General features: G+C 39.4%; 1 protein-coding gene across 1 annotated transcript; it reads right to left on the bottom strand.

Annotated features, from left to right (window-relative positions):
* Nucleotides 1-1,441: 1,441 nt before the first annotated feature.
* Nucleotides 1,442-8,316, bottom strand: LOC109206425 (uncharacterized protein Mb2253c-like). Its single transcript, XM_019369245.1, has 2 exons — nt 7,995-8,316; nt 1,442-1,506 (listed from the first exon to the last, which is right to left on the bottom strand). Exons 1-2 carry the CDS (start codon nt 8,314-8,316, stop codon nt 1,442-1,444), a joined length of 387 nt encoding a protein of 128 aa, XP_019224790.1.
* Between the last annotated feature and the right edge of the window lie 5,480 nt (nt 8,317-13,796).

Raw genomic sequence — 13,796 nt, 5'->3', positions numbered from 1 at the left:
CAGAGTCGCCACTTGGAATAAATTATGGTGTCCCAAGTTACCGGTTTATTTTAAATCCCAAATCGAGGAAGTTTTATTTTTAAAGAGTCTGCGAACCAGAAATTCTAGATAAGGAATTCTATTAACCCGGGAGAAGGTGTTAGGCATTCCCGAGTTCCGTGGTCCTAGCACGGTTGCTTAGTGATTATTACTTGGCTTAAATTGTTTAACTACTCATTTTTAGGACCTATGTGCAATTATTTTTTTACCGCTTTTAAATCACTTGAATTATGCATAATTAAAGAATTGAGTTACATGTACGTATACTCTTTTCTTTTGGCGCGTCAAAAATCATGTCACGCAAACGTGTCCAAAATTAATAACGCTTTGTTTATTTATTAAGAAAATTTGATTGAAGTTGCGCGAACGCAACCCTCGAGTCTTTTTTAGAGTTAAAATTACAAGTATATACATAATCACAATACTTAATCTAAATCGGGCCTAAAGCAAACTATGATTGTTCAAATTAATAAGAGGTTTGCGAGGGTCATGGAAAATTTAATAATTGCACACCTCGATCTAAAAGAGTTATTACTAATTATACGAGGGCCATGGACTTAGGGATTTTGTTTATCATGGCACACCTCAAACTAATTAAAGGAAAACTAATTAATTAAAGACTAAGAGCATTTGAATTTTACATTTAAGCAAATGTTTAAGCTAAATTGATAATCAGCGGACTTGCATTAGTAAAACTGCTCCAATTACTCAAAGATAGTTTGGGCCAGCAGTAATCACCAACTGAGATGACTGGATCGAAAAGAAAACAGGCCCACATATGACAAAGCATACAATTCTCCTATTCACAAGGGCCTTCAGGCTTGGGCCCAAAATGAGCCCAAATTTAGTGAAAGAATGAACACCCAGCGACATGGATTCAAGATCGAGTCCCTGCGGGGGAAACCAACTTGGGCACCAAAAGCCTTAGGCTCAAAACAGCCCTTCCAGGGTCCACACTCAAATAAATTTGCACGATTTCAGTATTGTAAGCAAGAAGCACATTAGCTAACTGAAGTACAAAATACAGAAAAATTTAAACACCATTCATTTGAACACTAAAATCGCTATTATGATTCCCATACATAGTTATTTGTACAGCAAGTATTCCAAACATCAACTGTCCATGCTTAAATTCAATTCTAAGCTAATTCACAAATAAACATATGAAATTTAACCTCAACTAAATTCTTTCTCAATACCAACAGTAACAGAATCCAGGAAATTAACATACCATCCTCTTAAATGCATAAATCATACTCCAAACTCTCAACAGCATGGATTCATTTTCACAACATATTAATAACAGGGGAAAAACTGAAATAACATGTATAGTATAAGATTTACTACAGAATGCTAAAGAAGTGGAAGAAACAGAAGAAATAAATTCAAATACAACTTGTATTCAATCAGATTTCCACTCGAAATACATGTTGACAATCACTTGTTGTCCATGGTTTGGAAAAATACCTGGAATGCAATAGAAAAACAAGGAGTTAACAGCAGCAGCAGAACCCGCTTTAAAACCCAGCAATACCAAGCAAAAACCAGCTTCCTCAAACCAGTAGAGAACCCAAATGAACACCCATCTTTGAAGACTCAAATACTTTGATCAACTAGGAAGTTTTAAGGCAGAATTGAACCAATTTTGACCAAAGAAATGCAGGAATTTCAGTGTTCTTTCAAAGCTTTTCAAACTCGGCCGTTTTTCAATTTTTAGTATCTTTTCGATTCTCCAAAATCTCTCCAAAATCTGACTTGAGAGTGAAGCAATTACCCTTTTATAGAGAAGTTTTAGGGCAGCAGAAATGAACTTCAGATTTGCCCATTAAACCTTTTCCAATTTTCGTTTTTGCTACTTGGTCCTTAGTTTAAAAATCAGTTTTCTAAGTTAGTCCCAAACCCAACTTCCAGGAAATTTTCTAAGTTGGTTACACCAGATTACCTAACCTAAAATCCCTAAACTAACCCTTAAACCCCTGTTATTTACCCTTGTAACCAGATGGGTCAAGTTGACCAAATAACTTAAACCATACATGAATGGGCTGCCCTTTGAAAATGGGTCAGAAATGAACCCAAGGCCCAAACCAAATCAGAAATCCATTTTAGTAATTCATGAGAAACAGAAGAAGATATGACTTGAATGTTTTCAAAAGCTAACTAAATGACTGATTTTCCTTTTAAAAAAAACCAATGAGCCAGAATTAACTACATCATCAAGTTGAAATAAACCTAATTAGACTAACTAGAAAACTAAAACCAGAAGGGCAAGAATCAGAAATTTAACATAAAAGCTAAGTAGATGAATAAACGAAATCAGTGCACAACTCTTTAAAATTGAAAAGGAAACTGGAAAACAAACGGAATAAATCCGACCACAAACCAATCAAAATGAAAAGCCTAGGTTTGAACCTTTATCAAATTTCAGTCAAAGTAAAAACTAACTAAAGAAAGGGAGAAGAAAAGAAGAGGAATAAGAGGTGAAATAACACAAACGGACAGAAAAATACAAGAAAACTTACCTACAACTTGAAACCGATACTGGACACTCCGATTTAACCCAAAATAATGCTAATCGCTTGTTCTTTGTCAAGAACAAGTGAACATCATTGCTTTGTGTTAAATCAGCCTTGAGAAACTCAGGAAAACTCGGGGATTAGGCCTTGCATGCCACCAATTCGAGGGTATGGTGTTTTGGGCTTTTAGGGTTTCTAACTCAGATTTGATATTCGAAAAGATGTAGGGGGATTCGAGGAATGCTAGTTAGGGACTGGGAAAGAGGAGGCCATGGGGGGGGAGGGGGGTCTTGTGGTGTTAATTTGGGGCCGATTTGAGGCGGCGGCGCCACCGGAGATGGTTGGCGTTTTGTGGCGGCGCTCTAGGGTTCTTGAGGTCTCTGAAGAGGAGATGAAGCAATGAGGTGAATCAGGGGGGGCGAGCCTTTCGGACAATTATATGTAATCAGGTACGCTAGTTCCGGGCCGTTCGATCTAGGGAGATGGACGGCTCAGATTGGAAGAAGAAAACGTGGTCGTTTGACTTAGGCGGGGGTTTGGACCGGGTTAAGGGTATGGTTTGGGCTTGTATCGACCGGGTATTGAGCAAAATCGTTTGGGCCTGGGGGAATTTTAATTGAAAGCCCAAAAATCAGCCTTCTCATTTCATTTTTCCTTATCTTTCAATTTCCACATTCTTTTTCTTTTCAAATTAAAAATAAAAACCTAAATTAATTCTTAAAACTAAATTAAACTACCAAATATATTAATTACTCAACATAGTATTTACAATAACTAATTAAGTCCTAAATTAAAAGAAAAAGCTATGAAATTCAGAATTAAAGAGTTAAATGCAACATGAACTATTTTTGTGATTTTTCATATTTTATAAAATAACTAATTTACTAATTAAACCTAAGATGCAAAATTAAATCCTAAATGCAAATGCAATATATTTTTTTTATTTTTTATGAATTAAATAAAAATTAAACATGCACACAAAAATGCAAATGATCAGAAAGATTCTACAATAATTCCTAAAATAACCAATAATTAAAAGAAAAATCCAATTCTTTGGGATTCTGTAGGAGTAATTCATGTGGGGCAAAAATCACGTGCTCACAACAGCCTCTCTTTGCTCGGAGACACGAAGGATTTTCGGGCAAAGATAAAATGAGCAATTATGAGGGGTTTTTGCCCATTTGAAACTCCATGAGAAGCATTTTTGAAAGAGCCTAACCGAACCTTGCTTCAAAGGTTGCCTACATATCCTTGGCTATAAAGGAATCAGGTCAGTGTAGTTCTGGAAGTTTTCGGTAGCTGGGACTACCAGGAAGCTGTGATTTCACTGTTGTTGTTGCTGCTATTGCTTGCTAAACTCCTTATTACACCAAAATGGAAAATAAAAAGCTAAACTAGCTAAGCCTATCAACTACGAGTTACAAGATTCCTATCTATAAATCTATTGAAGCTTGATCTTGAGTCTTGGTTGGTTCTTGCCGCAGACTCCGATCTGAATCTTGATGCTTGTCAGCTGTAGCTGCTGGTTCATTTTTCAGCTTTTGGATCAAGTCGGGACATGTGAAGCTTGCGACTTCAATCATATCTTAAGTAACCCGCATCTTTCTCCGCTTCTGCACTTTGAGTTCACTTCTTTTTGTTCTTTTTTCTTATTTTCTTTATTTTGGATTGAGACTCATTCTTTTGGTCATCTTGAACCCTGTGCCTCGAGGTCAAACCTGCTCAGACATCAAAACAAACAAACGAACGAAATTTTTCCGCCCCAGTTTTCACTAGGAAAATTTCGTGAGTTATTTGTAACTAAAATCTAAAATATTTATTTATTGAAAGAGATAAAACAAGGATTGTGCGTCTTTAAAAGAAAGAGATTAGGGAATGGAGCCCTGTATCTATAAAAACTCAACCACGGAATGGAGAGCCTGTGTTGGCAAAAGGCGACTAAGGGATGGAGACCCTATGTCTAAAAATCTCAACTGGGGTTGGAGACCCTATGTTGGCAAAAGGCGACTAGGGAATGGAGGCCCTATGTCTAAAATCTCAACTAGGGATTGGAGCCCTACGTTGGCAAAAGGCGACTAGGGAATGGAGGCCCTATGTCTAAAATCTCAACTAGGGATTGGAGCCCTATGTTGGCAAAAGGCGACTAGGGAATGGAGGCCCTATGTCTAAAATCTCAACTAGGGATTGGAGCCCTATGTTGGCAAAAGGAGACTAGGGAATGGAGGCCCTATGTCTAAAATCTCAACTAGGGATTGGAGCCCTATGTTGGCAAAAGGAGACTAGGGAATGGAGGTCCTATGTCTAAAATCTCAACTAGGGCTTGGAGCCCTATGTTGGCAAAAGGCGACTAGGGAATGGAGGCCCTATGTCTAAAATCTCAACTAGGGATTGGAGCCCTATGTTGGCAAAAGGCGACTAGGGAATGAAGGCCCTATGTCTAAAATCTCAATTAGGGATTGGAGCCCTATGTTGGCAAAAGGAGACTAGGGAATGGAGGCCCTATGTCTAAAATCTCAACTAGGGATTGGAGCACTATGTTGGCAAAAGGTGACTAGGGGATGGAGACCCTATGTCTAAAATCTCAACTAGGGGTTGGAGCCCTATGTTGGCAAAAGAGTAAAAGATTGATATTGGGGATCCTATACTACCATTTTTTTTTGAATTTTCTTCTTATCTCCTTTTCATCTTGTTTTTTTTTCTCCATTTTTACTTATTTCATGGAATGAGTAAATGCGGAAAAAACTCGGAGGGGACTTCCCTTTTTATGGATTGTTGCTGCAAAGCTGTTTCTAGCACTTGCGCATTTCTTTTTCCTTTTTTGGTTGCACCTGCTTCTTGAACGATTGCTTTGGATTGCACCTGTCTCAAATTTTCAAACAAAGAACAATTGTTATTTTGAAACGGTGGTTGGTTTTGTGGCCTTGATTGTTTTTGATCACTTAATCTCGGCCCAACTCTTTTGGTGAGAACCTCTGCTGCTTGCTGGCTTTTCTGAAATTGATCTCTTTCCTAAAACCAAGGAACTCAACTTTCCAAACTTTCCAGATGACGGTTCACCCGTATGGGGTTTTCGCCCATTCATTTTATTCTGCTTCTAATGGGCACTTGACTTTGGATTTCTTTCATTTTCAATAACTTTAATTTCAGAGCATCGGCCATCATGGCCAGTCGGGATCGACTTGATGCACCCGCTGAGGCTGGGTACTTTTCTTTGGACTTGGCTTTTATTAAGTAGAACCCCGTAAAACCAATCTTGCCACCTTTTCTTTGTATTAGTTTCGGAACAGAGTCATACCGAAAGGGATTCAAAGAAAAGTAAACAAAAGGTGAGAAGTGAATTTAAATAGAAGCGTCCCTTTCGGGGAGGAAAGAAGGACTTATCTGGAGTGCATGCAGACTTCAATAGACATGACATGCTTCTTGGGCTGGATGCCTGATCCGCACAACTATCCCACTTCTCATAAACCCATTGCGACCCGTGTTTTAAAACCGAGAAACCTTGCCAGGACTCTTTCAGTACCAATGGTGGTGAGGGGTTTCTCCTTTTCAATCAAAGGCGCCCTTTGCGGGTTTTCGCCAATCGACCTCTCTCATTTCTCTTCTCACCGTCGCCTTATAGTGCTCTTTACGAGTTTTCACTAACAAGACTCTCTCATTTTTTAGTTTCTCTGCTCACCATCGCCTTACGGTGCTCGTAGGTTTTCACTGATAAGACTCTCTCATTTTATTTCTCTCATCTTCATTGCATCGGATTCAAACGACCGCGTTCTTTGATTCCGAACACCTTTCACCGATTGATCGGAAGGACTTGAACAAGGATTGGGTAAAAAAGAATTTGGATCAAATTACAACTTTGGAATCATTCAGGCAGGATCATCGCCGAACCATTATAACATCTGCCCCAATTTCACTTTTGGGGGAAATTGGTTTTTTGTTTTGGTGTGACTGAACCTCAGAGAGAGGCTGCCTACGTATCCTTTCGGAATCAAGTCAAACGTAGTTCAGGGAAATATTTTATTTTGTTGTTTTTGTTGTTTTCTTTTTTTTTTGTTTTTTTTACAAACGTCTTCAAGTTCCAAAGAGGGTAATGAAAGAAAGGTAACCGGCTCAAAGGGTTAGCAAAGGATTGGAGTGTTTGGGGTAGCGAGAATGAAAGCCTTCTTCATCCCAATCGGATAATGTCGTTGCTGCAAAAGGATTAGACATAGTACCTTTTGACTGCATCTGCATTTACAGCTGTTTCGGGGTCATTTCCTTCGATGTCTCCCAGGTATAACGCCCCTCTTGGCAACAATTTTCTGATAATGTATGGGCCTTTCCAGTTAGGAGCAAACTTTCCTTTTGCTTCCTGATGATGGGGGAGAATACGCCTTAAAACGAGTTGCCCCACTTCAAAATTCCTAGGCCGCACTTTCTTGTTGTAGGCACGGGCCATTCTTTGTTGATACAACTGCTTGTGGCAAACTGCGGCCATTCGCTTTTCATCGATTAGGGTTAACTGTTCTAGACAGGTTTTGACCCACTCACTGTCTTCAATTTCAGCCTCAACAATGATCCGAAGAGAAGGGATTTCAACTTCTGCGGGTATCACGGCTTCAGTGCCATAAACCAAAAGATATGGGGTTGCTCCGACTGATGTGCGCACAGTAGTGCGGTATCCCAACAATGCAAACGACAACTTTTCATGCCACTGCCTGGAACTTTGAATCATCTTTCTCAAAATCTTTTTGATGTTCTTGTTTGCTACTTCGACGGCACCATTGGCTTTGGGCCGATAAGGAGTAGAATTTCGATGCGTGATCTTAAACTGCTCACATATCTCCCTCATCAAGTGACTATTCAAGTTCGCAGCATTATCTATAATAATAGTTGCAGGGATACCGAAACGGCAGATGAGATTGGAGTGCACGAAGTCTACCACAGCTTTCTTGGACAGATTTGAGAGTAATTGCTTCAACCCACTTTGTGAAGTAGTCGATAGCGACCAATATGAATCTATGCCCATTTGAAGCTTTTGGCTCAATCGGCCCAATGACGACCATGCCCCAAGCAACAAATGGCCAAAGTGCTGACATGGGATGCAGTTCTGTAGGCGGTGCATGAATCAAGTCACCTTGCACCTGACACTGATGACATTTCCGGACGAAACTGAAGCAATCTTTTTCCATAGTCATCCAATAATAGCCTGCTCGAAGGATCTTCTTTGCCAAAACGTACCCATTCATATGGGGCCCGCACACTCCTGCGTGCTCTTCATACATGATTCTTCCGGCCTCCTCGGCATCAACGCATCTTAACAAGTTGAGATCCGGAGTCCTTTTGTATAAGACCTCACCGCTCAAGAAGAAACCTCCAGCGAGCCTTCTAATGGTTCTCTTTTGATCTCCATTGGCTTGTTCCGGATATTCCTTTGTTTTCAGAAACATCTTGATATCATGGTACCATGGTTGTACATTTGCTCCACATCAACTGTGTTGCAATAACCATGCCTTTCTCGGATTTGAATTTCCGGTGGGTCAATGTGGAGATTGCCCGGATACGGCAACATTAAGGCCAAGGTAGTGAGTGCGTCGGCTAACTCATTGTGAAACCGAGGGACGTACCTGAACTCAACGGATTTGAACTGTTTGCTAAGATCTTCCACAGATTGCATGTACGGTATAAGCTTAACATCTCGAGTTTCCCATTCTCCTTGAGCCTGTCGGATAATTAGATCCGAATCTCCCATAATTACCAACTCTTTCACATCTTGATCAATTGCCATATTCATACCCATAATGCAGGCTTCATACTCGGCAATGCTGTTTGTGCAGAATAACCGAAGCCGAGCTGTGGCTGGATAGTGCTGACCAGTGGGCGAGATCAAAATTGCCCCAATCCCGACACCTTTTGCGTTCATCGCTCCATCGAAGAACATTTTCCAAGCATTGGCGTCTTCCGAAATGACCTCAACAGAGCTTACTTCCTCGTCCGGAAAGTAGGTACTCAAAGGCTGATATTCATCATCAACAGGGTTTTCAGTCAGGTGATCTGCTAGGGCTTGAGCTTTCATTGCCGTGCGAGTGACATAGACTATGTCGAACTCAGTGAGCAGGATTTGCCATTTTGCCAACCTTCCCGTGGGCATCGGCTTCTGGAATATGTATTTTAAAGGATCCAACGATAAGTGGTGTAGGCTAGCAAGTAATTCCTCAGCTTCTGAGCAACCCAAGTTAGAGCGCAGCAAGTCCTTTCCAACAGGGTATATTTGGCTTCATAACTTGTGAACTTTTTGCTCAAATAGTAGATCGCCTGCTCTTTTTTCCCGGTCACGTCATGTTGTCCGAGGACACATCCAAAAGAATTCTCCAAGACTGTCAAATACAGAAACAAAGGCCTCCCAAGTTCAGGTGGGACCAAGACTGGCGGGTTCGACAGGTATTCTTTGATTTTGTCAAAGGCTTCTTCACACTCATCCGTCCATTTGACTGCTGCATCTTTCTTTAACAGCTTGAAGATGGGTTCACACGTGGAAGTCAACTGAGCTATGAATCGGCTAATGTAGTTCAACCTTCCCAGTAGGCTCATGACCTCTTTCTTGGTTCTTGGAGGAGGCAAATCCCGAATAGACTTTATCTTTGTTGGGTCTAGTTCGATGCCCCTCCGACTGACTATAAATCCCAAAAGCTTCCCAGATGGGACTCCAAATGCGCATTTAGCCGGGTTTAGCTTCAAATCATACTTGCGCAGACGCTCAAAGAACTTCCTCAGATCTCGAACATGGTCATCTTGTGTTTTGGACTTAATGATCACATCGTCCACATATACCTCGATCTCTTGGTGCATCGTGTCATGAAAGATGGTAGTCATATCTCTCATGTACGTTGCCCCGGCGTTCTTCAAACCAAAAGGCATGACCCTGTAACAATAGGTGCCCCAGGGTGTGGTGAAGGCTGTCTTTTCCGCATCTTCTTCATCCATCAAAACCTGATGATATCCAGCATAACAATCCACAAAAGACTATACCTCATGTTTGGCACAGTTGTCAACGAGGATGTGAATGTTTGGCAGAGGGAAGTTGTCCTTGGGACTTGCTTTGTTCAGATCTCGATAGTCAACGCACACCCGAGTTTTCCCATCTTTCTTTGGTACAGGAACCATATTAGCCAGCCATGTGGTGTATCGGACCACCCGGATCACCCCCGCCTTCAACTGTTTTGTGACCTTTTCTCTAATCTTGTCGCTGATATCAGTTTTGAACTTTCTTTGCTTTTGCTGGACAGGGGGATAATCGGGGTATGTTGGCAACTTGTGAACCACCAAATCGACACTTAGTCCTGGCATGTCATCATATGACCAAGCGAATACATCTTTGAATTCAAACAACAGTTGGATCAACGTGTCCCGGGTTTTTTCATCTGTGTGAATGCTTATCCTGGTTTCTTTGACTTCTTCAGTACTACCCAAATTAACCAGCTCGGTATCATTTAAGTTCGGCTTAGGTTTATTCTCAAATTTTTCCAATTCTCGGTTTATTTCCCTAAAAGTCTCTTCATCATCATATTCCGGTTCTTGATTCATTATTTCACAATTAGACAACGTGTTTGGATCTGGGCATGAAGTCCGCAAGCATGTCATGTTATTGAAATCTGCATTTAACAGAACTGAAAAGAGAATAAGAAAAACAACAAGATTAAGAAAAGAGACATTCCTGGACAATAAAATACTAATTTCATTTGATTTTTGATTTTTTTTATTTGATTTTTTTTTTTGAAGAGAGAAGGGTTTACATCGGAAAGTAAGACAATAGAGTAAAATATCCGGATCACACCCTGAGATAATCCGGACGCAGAAAGGATAGCAAGACTGGCTACCGAGACTCCCATCTGATAGGGAACTTTCACGCTTGGCAACCGTTCTTTTTTCCTTTTTTTTTACTTTTCTTCTGTCTTTGCAATGGCTTCAGTGCCGAGTCAAATTTCTTATCTTCACAAGTCATTCCGACTACTGGCCCATTGGTGTGAGTAGGCAAAGGATTGTTCATCGTGTTAGGAGCCTCTTCGTCCCGAAAAATGATTCTTCCAGCTTCAATCAAATTTTCAACTGCCTTTTTGAGGGTCCAACAGTCCTCTGTATTGTGCCCCACCGCTCCAGAGTGGTATTCACATCTAGCATCAGCTCGGAGCGAGAGGACTCGGGGTTTGGCCGGTTTGGGGCCACTAGCTGCAGGAAAACTCGCCTGACTAGATTTTGGAACAAACCCGAGTATGATTCACCAATAGGGGTGAACTGATTCCCTTTGAAAGGCTCTCTTGGGCGAGGATTGTACTGGGGAACATTTGATTGTGGATTAGATGGAGCTTGGTAAGGATGGTCATTTCTGGGAGGTAGAGCTTGATTTTGTGTATAATATTGTGGCCGCGTGCAAGGTTGCGCATTCATCACCGCATACCAACAAAACCAACCACCTGAACAGAACCTGGCTAATTTGCTCACACCAACAAACTTGTTAGTTTTGAGACATTTAACATATAGAAAATCGCACGTTAGGATGCAATGCACCTAACAGTTAAATGCTTCTACCGTGTTTTTGAACGGTTGCATGTTTCATCCCGGCCTTAACTAACCCTTTTAGTATGTACCTCTTTTCTTTTATTTTTGCCTCTCTTTAATCACTCTTGATTTTTTTTTCATCTCGCTTTTGCCGCTCTTTTATTTTTGCACTCTCTTTTTTTTGTTTGTCACATTTTTTTTCTTGTCGCTCCTTTTATTTATTTACTTTTTCACTCTTTTCTTTTTTTTTTTTCACTCAATTTTTCTCTCTTTTTCTTTCTTTTTTTTTCAGTTTATTTTTCACTCAATTTATTTTATGACTATGATCAAATCCGATGGGGATTGCCTACGCATCATGACCCCGCATGAATCAGATCTTGCGTAGTTCGGGAAGATCGAGAATAGAGTAAATAAACTAACTCTTTTTTTTTTCTTTTACTTTTTATAAAACTCACACCATGAAAGCTTTAAGAAAAAGAAAAACATTCTTTTTTGATGATTTCTTTTCTCTTTTTTTTTTGACAATTTTTTTTTTAAATTTCTTTTGGAATTTTCTAAAAAAATGCTTTCAAAGAAGAAAGGAAATATTTTTTTTTTTGGTTTTTGATTTTGATTTTTCTTTTATTTTTTGAAAGAATGAATCTTAAAATTCCTTTCTTTTGATTGGAACTAAAAGGAAGATATTTTTTTTTAAATTTTTATTTGTTTTCTCTTTTTCTAAAGAAGAAAGAAAATATTTTTGGATTTTGGATGTTGCCTCTTAATTTTCGAAAGAGGGACTTTTAAGAAAATATTTTGAATTCTGAGCTTTTTATTTATTTACAAAAGTACTTCTAAAGAAAAGCAAAAAAAAAATTTTTTTTTTTTACATTTACGAAAGAAATACTTTTAAAGAAGAAAAAATATTCCTTTTTTTATTCTTTTTTTTTTTGGTTTTTTTTTAATTTTTGAAAAAACACTTCAAAATAAAGAAAACCCGTATTTCGAATTTTCATTCTTTTTTATTTTTCTTTTTATTTCTTTTTTCCATATGAAAGACTTCAGCAAGAAGCAAACTACTTATTTTCTTGAGTTTAAGAACTTCTTCTTCTTCTTCTCTTTTTTGAATTTTCTAAGGAAAGATTTCCAAAGAAAGAACTGAAAGAAAATATTTTTGGATTTTTTGAAAATTGGGGTCGGAACTGATGAGGTTTGCCTACGTATCTCACATCCGGTGAGAATCATACTCGCATAGTTCGGTTAGTTTTGACATAAAAACATGATATTTGACTCACTCTTTTGAAATACATTTTTCTTTTTCCATTTTTTTTTCAAAAATTTGGCAGAGTTTCGGGACATTTTCAAATACCGGGATTTTTAGAAACCGAGTAAATTTTCTATCCTACCTCACTCTTGGTTTTTCTCTTTATTTTATTTTCCTAACCGGTCAACATGCAAGCCGAAACAAATAAATATTCACATAGCACGTAGGATGCATCAGGATGGTCTTTATTTTGGGTACACCTGTCCTAGACGGACCCAACCCCTGTGTTGAGTCCCCAAGGTCAAATGCACATGATGCAAATAATCGTTCCTACTAGGGATCCGGCATGAGGTTGTGTTATTCTAGGTTTAAAACCTGGGGTTTGTGTTCTAGAACTTGGGTTACCCGAGCGGACAACTGGGGTCGAGGAGGGGGCAACGTACCTGGAGCACAAAAGTCTGCCCGGCCTTGTTGCTTGCCCAGCCCCGTCTTATTTGGTATAAATCTAACAGAAAAGTGGGCCACGCGAACGTGAGCGCCGTTTTTTTTTCAGAAGACTCAAAAGGGAGGCGTGAGAAGGCATTTAGATACAGTTCAAATAATATCAAAGCGGTAAGTAAATGGCAATTAGCACATTGAGTCTATAAAATACAGTAATATCAACAAATAAAGCCAAATAATCACACTAACAAGCTCGAATTCTTAAACCCTGAACCGGAAGTTCGGGGTTCTTTTCCCCACCAGAGTCGCCAGAGCTGTCACACCTCCTTTTTTTACACACCCCGCCCGAGAGGGAGTATATAAGGGAGTTTTTCCAATTAAAGTGACATTATTCAAAATGGGATTATTTAATTTATCAGAGTTGCCACTTGGAATCAATTATGGTGTCCCAAGTCACAGGTTTATTTTAAATCCCAAATCGAGGAAGTTTTATTTTTAAAGAGTCTGCGAACCAGAAATTCTAGATAAGGAATTCCGGTAACCCGGGAGAAGGTATTAGGCGTTCTCGAGTTCCGTGATTCTAGCACGGTCGCTTAGTGATTATTACTTGGCTTAAATTGTTTAACTACTCATTTTTAGGACCTATGTGCAATTATCTTTTTACCGCTTTTAAATCACTTGAATTATGCGTAATTAAAGAATTGAGTTACGAGTACGTATACTCTTTTCTTTTGGCGCGTCAAAAATCATGTCACGCGAACATGTCCACAATTAATAACGCTTTGTTTATTTATTAAGAAAATTTGATTGAAGTTGCGCGAACGCAACCCTCGAGTCTTTTTTCAAGTTAAAATTACAAGTATATACATAATCGCAATACTTAATCTAAATCGGGCCTAAAGCAAACTATGATTGTTCAAATTAATAAGAGGTTTGCAAGGGCCATGGAAAATTTAATTGTAACGACCCGACCGGTCGTTTTGAGCCCTAGCGCGTCGTTCAGCAGCCTGAGGCCATGAGCAGCTTCA

The sequence above is a fragment of the Nicotiana attenuata genome, unplaced genomic scaffold (assembly GCF_001879085.1).
Source record: "Nicotiana attenuata strain UT unplaced genomic scaffold, NIATTr2, whole genome shotgun sequence".
NCBI classification, from domain to species: Eukaryota; Viridiplantae; Streptophyta; class Magnoliopsida; order Solanales; family Solanaceae; genus Nicotiana; species Nicotiana attenuata.
This window is presented reverse-complemented; position numbering and strand designations above follow the sequence as displayed.

What these genes read in the sequence shown, in the direction of transcription:
- LOC109206425 (XM_019369245.1), bottom strand. Translation starts at nt 8,316, where the DNA reads ATGGCAATTGATCAAGATGTGAAAGAGTTGGTAATTATGGGAGATTCG. An exon ending in GGAGCAAATGTACAACCATG is followed by an intron (nt 1,507 to 7,994) that starts GTACCATGATAT and finishes ATTGCATTCCAG; the next exon opens with GTATTTTTCCAAACCATGGA.